At 43.5% G+C, this 19,117-nt stretch overlaps 1 protein-coding gene across 3 annotated transcripts in view; it reads right to left on the bottom strand.

The window, feature by feature from the left end:
• Positions 1 to 19,117, bottom strand: part of LOC118310525 (tensin-3) — a 32,713-nt gene that overhangs the window by 11,583 nt on the left and 2,013 nt on the right. For 2 of the 3 annotated variants that reach the window (XM_035633519.2, XM_035633518.2), the window contains exons 2-13: positions 13,706 to 13,874; positions 13,403 to 13,453; positions 13,033 to 13,155; positions 12,589 to 12,653; positions 11,429 to 11,512; positions 10,486 to 10,598; positions 9,954 to 10,014; positions 9,686 to 9,761; positions 9,458 to 9,587; positions 9,144 to 9,209; positions 8,271 to 8,372; positions 1,943 to 3,112 (exon numbers count right to left, since the gene is read on the bottom strand). In XM_035633519.2, the coding sequence (XP_035489412.1) occupies positions 1,943 to 3,112; positions 8,271 to 8,372; positions 9,144 to 9,209; positions 9,458 to 9,587; positions 9,686 to 9,761; positions 9,954 to 10,014; positions 10,486 to 10,598; positions 11,429 to 11,512; positions 12,589 to 12,653; positions 13,033 to 13,155; positions 13,403 to 13,453; positions 13,706 to 13,855 (2,191 nt within the window). In that variant the 5' untranslated portion in view covers positions 13,856 to 13,874. The remainder of the gene's footprint in view (positions 1 to 1,942; positions 3,113 to 8,270; positions 8,373 to 9,143; positions 9,210 to 9,457; positions 9,588 to 9,685; positions 9,762 to 9,953; positions 10,015 to 10,485; positions 10,599 to 11,428; positions 11,513 to 12,588; positions 12,654 to 13,032; positions 13,156 to 13,402; positions 13,454 to 13,705; positions 13,875 to 19,117) is intronic. The other variant, XM_035633520.2, reaches the window with a different exon arrangement.

Genomic DNA, 19,117 nt, shown 5'->3' with positions numbered 1-19,117 from the left:
AGATAAGTCATGTGTTGTCAATAAAAAACAAACTATTCTATAGACAAATAACTTGCTCCATCTTCATCTCGTGACACAGCTCTGCAGAATGACTCAGAGACACGACTCCGATCACAAGTGCAAACCATTAAAAAACCTACATCAACAACAAACCAATCAATTACTTCTGACAGGATTAATTGTTAATTAGCACGGTTGTTGCCTTCGGCTTTTGTTTCTCGGAAACATACTTCCTGCAGTTGATGTCTGTGATAAAAAGTACTAATGTAGAAAAGTCTTGCATTGAAAAGTATGTTAGTAATATCAGGAAAATGTACTGACAGTATGAAAAGTAAGTAAGAAAGCACCTATAATACATTAAAATGGTCCCTGAAATTTAAAAAAAATATTATATATGTTGTTTTGGGATTAATAATACTGATGCATTAATGTTTATGCTGCTTTCGTCTGCTGTAAATGACCTAATTTTAACTACTTATTACACTGTAGGGTAGTTTAATGTACAGCAGTGCATCATATTCCTTAAGACAATCATATATGTTATATATAAAGTCACATTTTCATGTGGACAGAAAAACAGCCTGTTTTTTCAACAATGCATTATTCAGCTAATCCAAATTAGTAGTTTATTTATCTTAAAAAGTAGGATGATTTTCTCAACGCATAAAGCAAAACTTCATCCTTCGGTTTATTAGAACAAAATTGAAATCATCACACTTGGAGATACGTGATTTTCACAGGACATGAACGAATGACATTGTGCTCTTTACAGTAACAAATGACTAAAGCTGTTAGACAAATGTAGTGTAGTGAAAAGTGCTCATTTTCCTTCTGCGATGCAGCGTTGCTGTTAGTACAGTTCAGATGTACTTCGTCACATTCCACCACGGGTGGATATGCACAGGCAGGTATGCCTTTGGAAACCGACGGAAAAAAAACTCTGCCTCCGGGCTCACTTGTTCCTCTGTAGGAAATTCCTCAGGCCTCCCCATCTTTTGCCAAATCTGACTTAATTTTTTTTTCTTATCCCTCAAACACTGGAAAAAAGGCCAGTGATCAACAAAACATGATACACAAAAATCATAGCAATTTCTTAGTGCTTACAGTTTGGCAACAGATCTTTTGCGAAGATCGTGGACTGCATCCTTGAATATGATCCACGGGATCATTTGCAACATGAATGAAGTGGAAATAATTTGGTGGATATCTAATGTAGATACAAGTCATTGCGTTGCATAACCTCTGTAAGCAACAAACCTCCAACCACAGTCCAGGGGAGACATTTTAGTAACATATCATTGATAAGAATTCAAGAGAAAGGAGCCTGGACAGATGGAAGCATGACACCGTAATAAGGAGAAACAACTATTAGAGATGTCTGACATTAAATGAAAGAAGTGGCAAATGTGTTAATGCTTTAACCTCCTGCACGCGACAATAACCTGACAGTCTGCGGGGGAAGTCTGGTTTGATTTTGTAAAACGCCTGTATTGCTCAGAACCCAATCTCTATAATCCAACACTGAGAGACGGCAATGTTCAGAGGGGTCGATGACAGCTGCTCTCTCCCTCTCTTCATGTTAGCATACTGATCCCGTAGCCAGATTGCTCCGCAGACAAGTCAGGACAGAGCTCCTTCCCCAGAAACACGCTGAAAACTTCTGAAAACAACAAGTCTGCCATTTCTGCCACTAGAACACGCCGGTGGGTGAGGGAGAGAAGCTGTGCTTTGTTAAGTCGACTCTGTTGTGCAGGAGAGGTGAAGGGAACTACTCTTTTTTTCAGAATATTCTTAGTATGTTCAAATAGATCGTCATTCAAAATGATATTCATAATGATCTGTCACACGTTTTCCACCGCCACACTTCCAGACCACATCATCATCACCACCACCACCACCGCCACCGCCACCACCACACCCAGACACTGTCTGACTATCTTACCTGTCTGCTGTGTGTTTGTCAGGGTTGCCGCGTTACTATCGTCGATGCCGTTTGAGCATTTGCCCACTGAGCTGCTGACGTGCGCGCTGCCGTTCCTCTTCATGGAGCTGCCGTGGCTCGAGACCGGCACGAATGTGGGGTCCAGGTCCATGATTAGCTGGTTGAGCTGGTCGATGGAGTTGTCGATGTCCATTGTTAAAGATTTGAACTCCTCGTCCTGTTTGTTGTTGTTGTTATTGTTCATCGTTGTCTGCTCCTTGTGGGGTGCTGCGTTCCTCAAAGCATCCGCCGTCGTGTCCCTGGCAGGGCCCTGTGGCTCGGCGGGCAGGCCTGCTTTAGGCAAACTGCTCCCCTGCTTGTTTCCCGGGTATCGCTCTGCATCATTTCCCTCCTCTGGCATGTAGATAAACTGTTGTGCAGCGACCATCTGCTGCTGGCGAACCCAGGACTGTGTGGAGTAACTTCCCTGTCTGTAGACATGCTGCTTGGGCACGGGAGCGCTACTGGGATTAGAGGAGGCCACAGAGTTGCTCCTGGAGCTCAGACAACCCCTTCCAGCCTCGGCATAGGCTCTCTCATATTCCTCCATGGGAGGGGGTGCTGGATGGTGAAGGCTGTGCTGGCTTTGGCTCTGCTGCTCATCTCCTCCTGGACTTCCAAAGCCGTCCGACAGCAGGGAGTTCTGGCTGCTCTTGTGGCAGGAGGACGACAAGGTCCCCAAACTGTCCACGCTGTGTAGATCGTGACCTGTGATGACTTCATCATCCAAGATGTCCGTTTCCCTCTCTTTGGGACGGGGGTCTCCGTTGATGTGCACTTGGGCTGGGACTATTTGCTGGATGCCCACCCTGGGGCCTTGATCATCCATCTCCTCCAGTGAGGGGTCCTCAAGACCAAAACCGCTAAGGAGGCGCTTCAACTGGACCTTCTCGTGCTGGCTGGGGCCCAGGTTTGCCCTGACGGTGGCAGCGGTGGTGGGTGTGGGTCTGTCTGCCCACAGGGAAGTGCTAGACAGGCCAGAGTCACTGCTGACGGAGAGGGCGTGGTCGCTGTGGTCAGGGCTGGAAGTGGTGGAGGTTGTGCGGGCCCCTCGGCCCAGCGTCGCCTCTCCTCCGCTGGGGCTCCTCTTGTTAGCGGCTTTGTCCTGGGTTAGGCCTTGAGAGCGTGGCGCTGCAAAATAGAAGAGATGCAGCGCTTCATACAGTCAGCTGGTATGGGCACACGTACGACACACAGAGACACACGAGCAGTACAGGCTCACACAGACAAACACGAACGGCACAAAACCACAGACAAAGCAAGACTCTACTGACAAGCACAGTCATGTCGTCCCACGAACGCATCATTCAGAGCAACACTAACAATCGCACCTCACCTGACAAAAAAACATTCCAGACGACACAAAGCATCAGACTATAAATAACCAGCTCAAATTGATACATTGACAGAGAAAAACACATGAATTTATGTTAATGAATCAAAAAAATGATCTCATTAAAAGTGTAACTGGGTAAATAAACCCCAAATTTTAAAACCCCTCATTTAGATTTTCTAACGCGAGCTTGCTTCAAGCAAATAGGTTCCATTTGTTTTGTTGTAACATCATCTCTCTCTCTCTCATGCAGCATGTTCAGCATGCTCACATTATATAATAAGAGAGGTTAAGTCTGCTGTATGGCACTGCCAGAGTCAGATGGCTGAGGATCTTCAGAGTCTGACCCCTGCATTCCTCACCCTGCTGTGATTAAGTCACCCTACACTCCCTCTTGCTCGCCCCTTGACCCCCGGCATATGTCCAAACAACCTCCTTAATCTTCAGAAGTACAAGAGAAATCACGGAGGTCAGTCATTTTCCATCACAACCACAATAGTAATAATGATTTAAAAGTTCAGTTAGACTTACACCAAATGAGGGCTGGAGACAAATTGCACGTGCACGTGAGCAGCGTGGCCAAGCGACTGAAATACTGATTTCACTGACACTCTCCCTCTGCTGCAACAAAAGAGCCAGAACATGACTCCTATGCTTCTCCCTCAATCTGACCCCCGAGTACTTGCTTTTCAGTCAAACCATGACTGGAGGATCCGAATACCAGACGCGCATGATAAAGCCCCCCCCCCCTCCTCCTTTTCTCAAGAAAGCTCCTGTATATATGGCTGCAACCCCCCCCCCCCCCCCCCCCGACATCCCGCCTCACATGTGGAGCCTGCCGCAGCTCCATGCAGGTCAGTTCCGCCGGGAGTTCTCCAACAAATCCCTCTCGTAACATTCCCTCTAAGGAAGGTGCGAGCAGGCTTAAAAGACAGATGTTTCCCCTCTCCCTCCACACCGGTCATCTTTCTCTGTCAGCCCCTGTCATCCTGCCTCTCTTTTCATTACCCTCCACTTCATGGCCACCCAATCTGCCTCAGGAGAGAAAAAAAAAAATCTCTTACCTTTGCTGCCACTGCCAGGTAAGCACACAAGACAATCCCCGTTTCCGATGAAGCAAAACGTGAAAAGGAGAAAAGGCCACGCAGACACTCGAGAGCAGACATGGCTTCTAACCAGCAGATAATGGTCAGGGTCAAATCGAGAGAGTCGGAATAAGCTGGCCCCGCTTTCTTTCTCTGCTGAGAAGGTGAGAGTGTTTGCACTCCCCACAAGGGGGGGGGGGGTACCTTGAGATCTCCAAATAAGGGCAGAGGAATGTAAACAAGTGGGGCGGGGCTTATTGGTGGGGGCGTGTCGGAGGGAGGCAGTAACCTGACCTCTTGGGGACTACCCCGTTTGGGGGGTGGGGGGGCCAGAGGGGATCAAAGAATGAAAACAACATTCTTGCAGCCAGACTTTTTCACTCTGTAAAAAGACACTTTGTGATTAAAGCGATCCTTGCCTTCTACTCGGAGCTCTGGGCAAATTTTCATGAAAAGCAGCAGCTAAGTAGTTTTTCCTCTCACTCTAGTGCATCGTGGAAATTGCATTCCTGCCGTCCTCGTGCACAACATCGCCATGAAACAGGGGATCCTTAAACCCAATTATGTGCTTGAACAATTGTTTTGAAAACCTGCCCATCACCTATCGGGATTACGCTGACAATAACAAAAGCCATGGTGGGGTTTTGAACTTGGGGGAAAATCCCTCAAACCATTTATATCTAGAATTCATGATGTTGGTCATTGTGGTACGGGGAGTCCACGAATAATCCACCAATTACAGTGCAGAGGGCAACGAGACCAGAGCTGTTCCCCTAGCCGGCTCTTGTATCGCAGGACCAGGTCTGGTTGTGAATGGCCATGTAATTACCCAACCCTTTCCATTCCTTCTCAGTTACTACCATCCCGCACCTCCTGAATGCCAAAACCATGAATCGAAAAGCATAATGACGATCATCATCGTCATCTTCTTCCGCCCAAGCTTCTCCGTGTGCATCCGATGTGTAGATGACTGTACTACTTGTACAGATCATACTGAAAATACAGAGAGTGTGCAGAGGAACAAACTGCTCACTTGTCAAGGTATCAAAGTGTTTTACATCCTCAGGTTTTGAGAGAGTTTTCTTCACTGAGAATTCTTCATCAGTGAATGAAGTTTTTTGTAGTGGTGCTCAAAGCATGGGAAAAAAACAGAAGCAAAAAGCATCCTGTTTACTATGAAAAATCCAAAGACTTTGCTGTGCTTAGTTATCTTGTTTTTCTTTCTAACCCTCTAATGAGTAGGTTCGACATTGCCAACACGTGTTCATGCAGGATCTCTGAATGACCTGTAATGTGTCATATCTTGCAGGAACATATATAGAGTACATTTTTTTTCAGTTGCTCCATAGTTTAGTTATCTAACACTTCCATCCCATTGTGTACTCATCCTGTGCCAAAGGTATATCTGGGATTTTACCCACGTATTGGAACAATAAAGTAGTTCTGGTTATGATTCTGATCTGATAATGTGTTGTATATGATCTGTAGCAAATATTGAACAATAAAATGACATGCCCAGATATTAAAAAATTAAAAAACCGCAGTGCCTCCAGCATTGGTTTTATACATGAGAGATACAAATGCAAAGAAAATCTAATTTGTGATAATATTATGTTCTTCCAATAGCACTTTGATCAGGGCTTATATATTATCCCAATATTCCTCAGTTATAGAGATTGATTTGTAACATTTATGACATTAGATATTTGCTGTTTGATTGGAAATACAGCCTACTACAGAAACAATTTCCAGGATTTTAAAGGTTGAAAGCAAAGTCTGCGGATTATTCACGCTTAATGGGAAAAACCTCCTCCAGAAATAAACGCTGCTGTTGAAGTGAAAATAAAAATGTAATCTTTGAATGTTCCTGAGTCCAACAAACAATATTCCAGTCACCTCATGGCAGCAGAAATCCAAAATGCTGCAAAAAACTACAACTCCAGCATATTAACATGCTAATTAGAGTGAGTGAAAAAATATATTTCTTCTTGAGGGGCTACACAGCATTTTCCTCAGATATTATGTTGTTACCGCGGAATTTTACAATATACGTGAGCCATAAGCATAACCATACATAAAGTATTCAACAATCAGCAGTAAGCCAGGCCCCTCAGAGACAATGACCTGCTGCTTCACCAGTTAACTCAAAGTAAACGACCCTTCTGGAAAAACAATCTTTTTAAAATTCAGCTCTTAATTCACACGCGGAGGTAAACACACGCCCGCGGCAGTGATTGAAGAAAAGCCACTGAAGTAAATGAGTTTTTACTTTTCACAACCTTAGCACTGCGGTGGCAAAGTTCTTTTAGACTTCCTCCTCCTTGCCAGCCTCTGAGTGACAGCCTCTCGGAGGCGAACTGGGCCTGCCGGACGACTGGTGGTAAGTACATGTAGAATTCCAACAAAAGCTCCCAGTCTTCCCTCTCAGATTTAGTGTTTACACGAGAAAACAAGGCTGTAAATATACCACATGAATGCTTTGGAATAAAAAAAATTGCAGCTTTGTTGATTCCCGATCCTGTGCTTTGATGAATTCTTAAATTCGAGTAGTTGCTCTTTAATTGCATTCCCAGAGGTGTGCATAAAATTCTGCATGGATGTGATGGGATATTTTAAAATGAAAATGAAAACGGCGGCTCATTTTTAATCAAGCAGCTTATAAAAGCAGTCAATGAAGACTGGGAAAGGGTGGATCTGTGTTTTAATGTCACCACCACTTGGCTCTATTCTGGGAGGTTGTTGTGAATTCTGTGGTTGAGTGGAGGAGAAACAACCGCAGCTAGGACGGGACGCCCCGACAGGGTGGCTCTGTGTGTGTGTGTGTGTGTGTGTGTGTGTGTGTGTGTGTGTGTGTGTGTGTGTGTGTGTGTGTGTGTGTGTGTGATGGTTAAAGCATGCCTATTCATTTGATGAAACAACAAAATAGAAATCTCTTGAGAACTAGCTGTTCTTCCTCTGAAACCAGCATTCCCTGCATACAACAACACTCCTCCCTACCCTTCACACAGAAAGAAATAACACCGCTCGTCATACCAATCATACTGCAACCTTAAGACTTTCTTACAGCGAGGTAAATTTTAGCTTGCCTTTCTTTTGCTCGCCGTAATAAAAAAATGCAGGCAGACGAGACTTTTATGTCCCACGCCTGAGTAATAACTCACTGCTACCAACGACTGCAACATAAACCAAGCTGGCGGTGACTGTGCGTGCATGTTAATGCAATCACACCGCGGCCCCTCAACAACATGGGGCACAGGACCCGTCACGCTGGGATAATTCCCTGAGAGGAAAAAGTAAAGGTTTGTATGTGTTTGGGTAAGTAAGCAACAGAGAGATCACACAGAGTAGCCAACAGCAAGAGAGAGGAGGGGGAATTTAAAGTCTAAATAACAGCCTGTGTACACAACAGTGTATTCTGTGTACACAACAGTGTATTCTTCTTCCAATCACAAAACATCCATCCATCAATCTTTCCAATATCTACGCCGCTTATCCATTGAGGGTTGCCGGAGGGGCCGGAGCCAATCGCTGGGGCTGACGTGCTGTAGAGACAAACAACCATATAGAGACAAACAACCATTCATGCTCACATTAACGCCTACGAGCAATTTAAGAGTCTCCAATTAACCTAAGCTGCATGACTTTGGACTGTGGGAGGAAGCCGGAGCGCCCGAAGAAAATCCTACGCTGACACGGGGAGAACATGCAAACTCCACACAAGAATGGCCCCAGCAGGCCGTCAGGTTCAAAACCATTCATCAAACAGACACTGATATGGGGTTTTTTTTTGCTCAGATAGTCTGACTTTGGCCACGTTTATAACAAAATATTGTGAGTTATGTCTAAACTAATGCAATAGTCGCAACAGTACCTTCACCATCACAGATGTTCTGGTAGGAGTCCCAGCGGATTAGAGGGTCTGCTGTGTTGTAGTCCACGCTAACATCTGCTCCATTTTGCCACCTGTCGGCACCTGGACCCAAAAAGAACATTATTGTAGATGGATTCCTTTTTTTTTCTCCGTCTTGTTGATGTCACTGTCACATCTGTTATGGCTGAAAAGGAGGAATTAGGATCTGCCTGAGCAGGACATTTCTGCATAGATATTTAGGGGTTGGGCAATCATTTGAGAATGTTGAAGCAATATCTCAATGATGTAATTCCCTCGTATTTTTCCTATATTTTTAAAAGCTTTGATGAATTGTAAGACATTTATAGGAAACTACAATCACTATCACATTCGTGCAAAGTGTTATTTGACAAATCTTTTCAAAGAATTAACAAAACACATATATTGTGTTAACTAGTGAACCTCAGAGGTGTAGAGTTTTATCAACCTTGACAGCCTGGCGAGCTGTTTTCTCCTCCTTCCAGTCGCATTGCTTAGCTAAGCTAACTGTGTCCTGACTTTAGATTCATAATTAGCATCTGGACATGTGAGGTAGGCTATCCATCTTTTCATTGAACTGATATTAAGCTAAAATAAAAAGTAAAAAGTAAAAAAAATCTAAAATACATACAGACTCATTTCTGTTGGGCTCTGGGGCAGCACATGCTGGGCTTCCTCTACCTCTCTGTCAGCACACACTTCACACTACATTTCCCCTCTGCAGCATTCCACATCCCTTCTCACCAGGGGGGCATTGGGGGAGGAACCGTGCACAGGACGGCACAATGGGGGAAAAAAATGGAGAAAAGCGCTCCCTTTTCCAATCAAGTTTTGAAAAAGAGTCAGGAAATCTACCTGGGATTCTCTCTGGTCCCTCGGAGAACATCAGCTCCACTTTGCCGTAATCTGGAAATCTGGGGTCTGGAATATAAGCAGCACAGGAATGCCATTCAGAAAAGGAAAGATGTGATGGTGTTGACTGGGAGAAGGATTCTCTCAGCGAACGTAACATGTTTAGGAAAACAAGATTATTGGCCTTAAACTGCCAAGACTAAATTGGGTCCAGGTTGAGCCCTACAGATGCTGCCTGGAGCAGAGGAGCTGCCATAAACTCGTGGCTGCACGTTGACACCTGTTTTGCTTTTTGTTTTGTTTTTTTTCACGTCTACCTTTGCTGGCGGTCTCCATGTCCTCTTTTTCAAACATCATGCTGTAGCCCTGCACTGCTCCCGTGTGGAACTGTAGCCGGAAAATAACTCCGCGCTCGGAAGTGAGGTCGCTCTTGTGGTAGCACTTGATCTGCAAAAAGAGAAAACACCAATAAATATATTGTGATTACGTCATTGAGGAGAACTGATGTCAGAATCTCTGTCAAGGCATCTCCTTTCCTTCCCTACCATGATGTCCCCTTTTAGAAGCTGGGCCGGCTCCAGGGTGATGCATACCCGGTCTCTGTGGCCTGGACCAATATGACTGGAACAAAAGCAACAGAGGAGTCAGCCAGAGTGAGCCAGAGTTTGGAAGCACAGAGATTTACAAGATGAAGTAAGAAATTAAATTTAAATTAAGCTAAATTAAACAGAAATTAGCTTTGAAGTATTCCGACACCCTTTTGAAGTAAACAATCATGTTTAAATGACTGGGCCACATGCGCAAGCTACTTACTAGATTCCAGATGAATACACTGCTTGCATTCCCTGGTAGACCTTGATGTACGGACGACATACTGGAAAAGAAGAAAAAAAAGTCTGTTACAAGTGCATCGATAACGTGAGCCTCTAGCTTCTCAGATTGGTTTTTTTTTCTCACAGCCAACGTGTGATAAGCTGTTGTTGTGAGAGAGGGATTTCAGCCCCACGACGTGACGAAAACCTTTTGTTGTTTCGGTGAAATGAGTGAAAACAGCAATTTACTTGCAAACATGGGTGTGAATTCCCGTGGCTTTTACTGGGAACCCATAATGACGTTCTCCTCTTGAGTTATGTTTATGTAGGTGCCCCTGTCTGTCTGAGCATGCATGTGTGCATGTTGGAAAAAGAGAGACGTAAAGCGCAGATAAGTCTCCATCTTGTTTACTGCTCCGACTGTGATGTGGTCGTGTCGATTCTTTTATACTGTTGTGGTGGCGGCGACTTTTTATGTTGTGCTTTTATTGGGAATAGCAGCTGTGTATGGTGGTAAACAATATGAGCTTAACCTCCGGTGGCGTCGAAGTTTGGTATCCCATGAAGGATGACGCAGTGCAGGAACAAGGGGGAGGCATTGATCTTCATGGATCCACTTAGAAGACTGTTGAGGATCCAAACATACCTGACATGAGAGAACAGAGGTGGAGTCAGCAGTCAAAATCAGTTCAACAGACGCCAAGATATCCTGTCTTTGAGCTAGAATGGCTCGAGCTTGATCCTACACTTTCAAACATACAACTTGATGAACATCAGTGACCATTAAACTCCACAACCCCAGATTGTAATGCAGTAATACAGTGTGGTTTCAAAGCCTAAGATGAAATAGCCCTGACGATATATCACTACAACATTCTCAGTTTTTTGTTTTTTTTAAAGTTCAAGATTTTGGAAAATACACTTATTTGCTTTACATGCTTTTCTTTCTCTCATGTCTACAGGCTTAGTATGAAGTTACAGCCAACTTTTGATAAATTGCCGTTCCTATTGTTGGATGAAAAAAAAAAGGAAGGTATCATTTTCATTTTGGTACTGAACCAATCATATTCGCACTAGTACTGAAAATCAAACCCTGCCCCCGTTGTCCATGATGGAGGTTTGGCTCAGATAAACATGGCAACTTTGAGAAACTAGAACAAAACAAACCAGTTCAGTCTAAGAGCCGCCGGTGAGAGCGATGATGATTCATAGTGATACAGGGGGTTTAGGATTACACCAGGTTACCGCGGGATCCCATTCTCATTCACATTACAATGATCAACAATGACGAGGCGTTTTCAGTGGAAAAAGCAGACAAACACCCAAAGTGTCCTATTGAATCAGGTGTTTCAGGGACACATGAATGTGTTTGGATGGAGACGTGGGTCAACAAAGCAGCAGCCGCAGCAGCAGCAGCAACACACGCTTAGACGCACGTTGCTATGCAGAAGGGCGTGCTTATGTTTTGGGTCTTACCGCTTCTGCGAAGGTGTCATCAGAGCTGAGACCTTATCATCGTAGTATTTCCTCATGGCGAAGCGGTCCAGCGCCTGATCAGCACTTTGAAGGAGGCAGAGGGACACATTAAGCACTTTAGGCAATTATGATTCGAGGGAGATTATAACTGTGCTGCTCTATAATTGAATGGTGTTAATCCTGACTTCACTTAGGACAACACACACACACGTACACATGTATAATGGACAAGAGTGAAAGTAAGCGGAGAGACAGGGGATTCCAGCAGAGAGGAAGAGAATGCCAGCCTTAAGTAAACACGGAGGGGGAGAGGAGGACAGAGGGAGGCCAGAGTGTGTGCACAGCTCGGCTATTCAGACAGACCTAAAACCAACAGCCTTTTCACCACAGCTCTGTTTCTCTCCTGTCGTCCCCTCTCCCCTCTGCTGCCCCTGAATCTATTCTATTGTAAAACTGCCTCATTGTTTTCCTATCTCTTCCTCTACTGCTTTTTTTTTTGCCCCGTCTTTCACTTTCACCTTACTGACCTGGTCTCCCTCAGTGGGACGCAAACACCGAGGGAAGCCAGAGATTGGCTAAAATCGAAGGCTTATGTGAGCGTGCTCATGCCACAATGACGTGCTGTGTGCAAAAAGGACCTGGTGGCACAACACCAGGCCGTCTCTCCAAATGTTTGCCGCATTTCGTGACCCTCGGGCCTCAGTAAAACACCAGCCACACACTGACCGGGGTTAGAAAATCCGAATGGGGGATTCTTCACGATGAATAGATTTCATGAAACTGACACTGTGGCCAGAAGCTGTTACGGTAACTAACGTGTTTCCAAGTTGATTCATGCAATACAATACCGGGGGATTCATAGTTTAAAATGTGTGGTTTTCCTTTGACTTTGAAAGATGTGACTTTACTTTGACTCACTTTCTGATTCACCTTGACCCTCAATTCACAGAGGTAACTAAATCAGCCGCGGTTAAGCGATGACATTGCTTGTGGTGTACGAAATAGGTCTTCATGCATTGTTGCAGCATGTTGTTGTTGTTGTTGTTGTTGTTGTAAGCGTTTCCTGACGATGATGAGTGGGCAAGCACACACATAGCGATGAATCCTGACCTCAGTGGAAACAATTATAGTAACAAAATGTGAGACTTGGTGGTGGTTACCTGGCTGAAACATCGGTGAAATGCACAAATGATGAAATGACGACACCTATTCGACCCTTTCCGCCCTAAAGAAACAAGAGAGGACAGGGACATGATTCACATACACATTCTGCACTCCTGGTTTAACTCTGATTTCAATGCCCCCAGAAACTTTTCATTGTAAATTCCAACTTGTGAATGATGGGATCCTACACATACACACTATTTACTGCCAAAGTTAGTTTTTAAACAGTTTTTCTTTATTTCACATGAAAGACAGGCACTTGATTATTATCTTAAGACAGTCCCTATCCTTAAAAGTTTTAGAGCAGCATTTAAAAATTCCAAGTTGCCATTAACAAAAAAGAAAGAGAAATTAAAACACGCGTAACGGCCAAACGATATGGTTAAATGTGGCACAAAAGGTCAGTTGTTAATGACACATCACAGCATGTGGATCCTCACCCTGCAGTGTATGACCACCACATGTAGAGGGTCAGCATTGAGCCAGCTCTCCATGGCCTTACAGATGGTGCAGATCTTATCCAGAGGTGGAGCATGCATGTCGGGCCAGCCTGTATCCAGGGTCTGAAAAAAAACACATCAACTGCTGTTAACAGATATCATGTCTTTTCCCCACAGTCAGAGGCCACATCCTCTGTCCCTATGCATTACCAATCAATACAAGGTTGTGTACTGGGCCTTGTTAGACACGGGATGACCTACTTTGACACTGGAAGGCATTGTGTTTTTGTTCTTTTCCAGACTTGATATATTCTCGTCCTGATAAGATTTTTGTTAATTTTCATGCAGACGATGCGTCACTCAAACTTACCTTCGGGTTCATTTTAGAGAGATCATGTCTTCTCTCTGAGAGGTTGATAATCTAGAAAAAAAAAACATACAACAAAGCCTATGATTTAAAATGTTGTAAAAAAAGATCACAGCGTGTCACTTTAACGACTTACTGTTACGTTATCATGATCAAAAGATGAGCCAAGCGCTCTGAGATCAATGCTTTTATGTCAATACTCCCCGATTGCCCGTCTACAAAGACATCAATACCATTTTGCACTTTGACACTAGGCTAAGGCAATTTCAGGATTAGACAGAGAGCGGCACACGGACAAGCGCTGACCAGGTAATTATCTGCATGCTTGGACTTGAGCATTCGCGTGACATCCTTCAGGTTGTGCGAGTAGACCTCCTCCGAGCAACCCCGGGGGAAGGACACGGCGATGATGCGCTCTGTGATATATGTGAGGTCGAGTTCATATCCTTCCTCCATCTCGGAATCTTGGGATTTCCTGTTAAAGATATCAAAGCAGACATAGATTAGGTCCCTTCAGTTACCTCACACCATTCCCACTTTAGGCAGGTGACCTTACTAAAGTCAATATTTGATGTTCAAAGTCCTCAGCTTTAGTCATTGTGTCCAAGTTTCTCGCAGATATCTTTAGAATGACCTCAGTTCCTGATTTGTGTGACAGAGGGTGACTTGTGTGAACAGCAACGGTCAACGGTGTGCGTCACAAATACTGTACTGGTTGAATCTAAACAATGTATCAAGGGAAACGATTGTTGCTTATCTGTACTACATAGAAAGATTACACTATCCAAAGATTGGACACGAGCAATCATGTAACCACAGTCGGTCAGTCAAAGCTACAATGACAGTTTTTAAATAAACTTCCAAAGAGTTCCGGTTGAAACCAGTTGCTGTAAATCCCTGTGTGATGGCTTGTCCCTGTGACCTCATGGCCATGAACTTCCTGGAGAGAGCCCCACCCCCCACAGACATCCCTTTCCCTCTTCCCTAGTCATCTCTGTGTTCTCTGTGTTGGTTGTCAGTGTCGCTGCCGACACGAGGGCTGAGACCATTAGTCTTTTTTTGCAGTTTTTTTAAAATATCATATCATTAATCCTAACATAACATATCAAGGTTTTTGTGAGCTGTTCAAATAAAACCCGCAACCCTAAAGTTGAAATCTTAGGATCTGGGAAATTGTGACATTTTGGACAAATTTCTGAAATTTTATTTAAAAACAAATATTGTTCAAATTAAAATAATCAGCATATGTTTAAATTGAAAAAAAAAAAAAAAAGTTGTAGCCCATGCCACACAAAGTCAAACCAGTAAAAAAAGAGTGAAAAATATCCATCACAATGCTCCAGAGCCCTAAGTGATCTCTTCAAATTGCTTTCCTTGTCTGCGTAAGAGCCAGAAACTTAAAAGGTACCAAGTTTAGAATAGAGAGGATACAAATATGGCTCCAAATTCTCATATTTTGGAACCATTAAGTGCTTTTCTTGAAATATGACAGAATGGTTGATAGTTATAAATCTTGTGTTTTATATTCAAAAATAATCAACAAACCAAACCAAACTCATTTACAATAATCCAGATTTCATCTCCATGTTAGTTAAAAAAAAACACATTTTATATACGCATTCAATTTGTTCAATTTGCTCAGTTCTGATGAAAAATCATTCACACAGTCTCGTATTCTCACAAACATAAATACAGATCTCCTCATCCTTCTTCAATGGATTGTTTGTTGTCATTTAAAAGCGTTCCACAGTCAAGAATGTGTCCGTCAATTAAGTCTGCAATGACCACAGGCTACCGCCTAACACTTTGGAGAGGGCCAGTGAGGCGGCCATACACCGTGGACAGTGTAGCCACAGTTTAAACCCCTCAGAGGGGAGTGAAAGAGGCCATGTGTATGAAGAGGTCATCCCTCGGGAAACAGGGCTGGGTGTTTTGTGAGTGTGTGTGTTGGTGGAGGTGGTGAGAGTGGGAGGGAAAGAGGTCCTTGGGGATTGTTGGAACTAATGGTGGGGTTAGTGCATTTCCCCTGAGACTCGGAGGAAAAACTGTTGACTAATGGGAAATTAATGAACAGGTCAGCTAGTACTTATGGGCTCTGTTTATCTCCAGGGCAGGGGCATGGGAAGAAGGCTTAGCAATGTTTTGGAAGTGTCAGAGTACGGTGAGAAGTAGACGGGTATCTAACAACGCTTAAATTCTTTGTGGCTGTGAATCTTTTTTTAGTCGTGCAACAATCATGAGTTAAAAGCTTTAAAAAATATTTCAACATTTTGGGGGGAAAAACCTTTGCTTTCAGACGTGCACTGAATTCAGTACATTTCCTTGAAACTTTTGCAGAGGGGGCAGTATGTAAGAATGCAAATGTATACAAATGTTGCTCCCGACATTTTCTGGAACATTTCCTGCCAGCACCCTTGTAAAATATCCGTAAAACATGTCAGAGTGAGCACATGTGAGAGGAAAATCTTCGGAATTCACAGTGAGTGACTGTAGCAGAAGAATGATTCTCATGTCCCGCCTCCTGCATGCTTTACCCGTACGCCACATAATGTTTCAGAAATGTTCCTGTTGGTGTGAACGCGTCCGACGCAGACAATCCACTGCCACTTTAATCATATGTAAAAGGCAAACTCAATTTTCAGAAATTCATTTCTAAAAACAGCTTTAGAGAAAAGATTGATACCACTCTTGCGGGTTTAGTTCACACAGAAATTGGGAATTGTGGGCCAGGCTATTTCATGGCCGGTTGCAGTGACGTTCTACTTTATTGCTTTTGCAAAGAAACAGCCAAGAAACTCCCTTAAGACCAAGTTTTACTTCTTTCTTTTTGTGGATGTGCTGTAGGCCTACTGCTGGTAGGTGGTTTCCGTTACTTGAGGACAGAGCCAGGCTGGCCGATTCCCTCAGCTTCCGATCTCTATGCTAAACCAACCAGCAGCCGGTGGTAGCTTCATATTTAACAGACAGACATTACAGGGGTATAAATGGTCTTGTCCATACCCAAGCAATAAAGTGAATAGGTGGATTTCCTAAAATGTTACTGTATTCATATGCTGAGACTAATTTCAAGGTAAAAAAAGAAAAATAAATGCTTAAGTCGCAACAATTAAAAGCCATGTGAATCCACAAAACTTACAAAAATATGTTGTATAATAGAATAAATCCTAACCTGTCCAAATAAAAAGCTTATTAATTTCACATGAATAATAAATGTGCATCGATGCACTAACCGACATCCTCTTCCTCCTAAGACATCGCACTTCTCCCACTCGTCATTCAAGCCCACACGAGCAACTTGCCCCAGCACGCACTAAAGATAATTGGCCTTTAATTTGCACTGACTGCTTTTGTTCCTTGTTTGAGGCACAGCATTAGCTCACAAAGGCAGAATAAGCAGTGCCAAGGAACTCAAATCCCAAGGCCACCCATGGCACTGAGAGCAACTCTGGTAGAGGTGAGGGGAGATTCGAGAAAATGGGTTGCCAGGTCTGCTGTGAACAAGCTGCAACAGGTTTACTAAGGTCAGGATGTTGGGGGATTAGGGTGTGTCTGGCTCCCCCAGCTCCGAACTCTGCAGGTAAGAGCTTGACTGGGCTGCTTGGGTGCTGTCAGCCACGTTCACACATGCATGAACAGCTCCAAGTGCCTTACTGTGAATTACCCCGAACTATGCCGAGAATTAATTAATCAAACATTCCATTTATGATTTAAAAATGCAGGGAAGACAAGAGTATGAAGGCATATTAAAATGCTGGGCAGAGGCCTGTTTCTTTTTCAGGGGCCACACCCTTCACCTGGTACGCACAATGGAATTTTCCATTTTGTGTGAGCAGGTGGACCACGAGATGAAAGAAGACGGCGTCATGTAATAGGACATAAACTGCAGACAGAACCGTCTCAAAATCCAGACTTCTGCAAGTCAGCCCCAAAGGGTTAAGCCTAATCATGCGAATGGTGACCTCACAGTTGTTTTCATTTTTTAAGTCCGCCGTGGTGACAACAGTTTGCAAAAAACTTTGCATGCTCAACCGTCACAAATAATAAGTCTCTCCCGGACCTCGGGCAGAGCCACAGCAACTGAAATCCATTTATGTGGAAGTTTGTTTGTATGTGAATAGACTGGTTGCTACATGTCTACAGGCTCCATGACTGTGTTCTCCATTAGAGATCTTGGTGTGGTCATCATCGTGCAGATCGCTTTACATATTTGTATAAACAGAACTAGTGGAAGAAGAAATACTGTATAGAGAAATAACCGTCCATAAACATTCTTTCAATTGATTTGGTGAATTAGTAGCTTTAGATTCCGAGTGTAAAATATATATTTTTAAAAAAGAGAGAGAATTTACCATCACACGTTAACATCAAAGCCTAAAACGATAGTTTTCTGCAAAAAGTGCTGTGAAGGCCAAAGGCTTTAATTTAGATTTACCAAATGAGAGACTTTAATCTACCTGAACCAATCTCTATTTTAATTAATAAAAAGAAATTTAGTAAGAGATGGAAAGTGATTTGAAATGAATCAGAGAAAAATAAAATCTCCACTACTACGCCTGTACACATATGAAAGTAATCAAGGCCTCCTACCCCCCATTCACACTCTGAAATCAAACTGAATTGCTTCTGTTGGCTCGAACCTTTGGTTTATGATCGACGTGTTTTGGCAACGGCCTCCATTTTGTGACAACTTGAATATTTTTATAGGTCCATTAACCTGCAATTATATGTCTGAAATGAAAAATGGGTCCACTGATATTTTTCATTAATAGAGGAGAGAGAAAGAAACATTTCTCCAAATAGCACCAAACCACTTGCAACACCTCAACACAAACTTCATCTGGTTCGAATTCAGCGTGGGGCGTTGAAACTCATCCAACCTGCCTTCTAGGAACGGGCTCGGTTTTGCACCTATGGAAAAATGCAGCTATACACATACTGTCCTCTACTGCCTCTTTGGGAATTTTCGGAGAGATTAATGATCTCCTAAGCTGTTTGTCTGCAAAACTTAGTAACACCTTAAGTACCATAACTGCTTCAGGAAGTCGGTCTGCCTGTGGGAGCACTGCTGGACTTAAGTGTTTCTTTTTGTTTTTACGTTAAGCATTTAGACTTAATGCGGTTAAATTTCTTCCAAATGCCTTAATTTCTCTGTTTGTCTGGAACATTCAAAGAGCATGCCTATTTACCACTCCATCAGAGGAGAGGAGTTGAACAACCAGAACAGATGTTTCTTGCCCCTTGTCTGGGCTCTGACCCCCAGCTGGTATTTAGCATTCACATCTAATAGCCATCTAATAACCTTGATACCATCGGCTTTGCTTTCAAACCCCCCTTGTGTTCACACTTGGCACGAGCACACGCCTCATGCTGCTGGATAACTTGTGCCACAGTGACATAACAGGCTGGTTTAAGGGCCCAGAGAGGGACAAGGCCACGTTCATTTTATTTTTGCCTGTGTCTATGCTGAGGCTTTCGCACCCATTCACTGCCGAAGAACGGAAATAAACAAAACCATGAGAACTATTGAGAAAGAAAAGCCACAGAATAAAAGGGAGGCGGGCATTTTTTGGCCAGCTTATTGTGTAAGCCTGGAACTCTTTGTGCCACTTTTTGATGAGATATTTTGAAGGGAATAAAAATGACAGCCCTGGCTCTGAGCAAATCTGTGCACCCGTAAGACTCCCAGAGTACTCCCTAATTACAGTTTTCTGTCCCAAG

This window comes from Scophthalmus maximus, chromosome 5 (assembly GCF_022379125.1).
Source record: "Scophthalmus maximus strain ysfricsl-2021 chromosome 5, ASM2237912v1, whole genome shotgun sequence".
NCBI classification, from domain to species: Eukaryota; Metazoa; Chordata; class Actinopteri; order Pleuronectiformes; family Scophthalmidae; genus Scophthalmus; species Scophthalmus maximus.
This window is presented reverse-complemented; position numbering and strand designations above follow the sequence as displayed.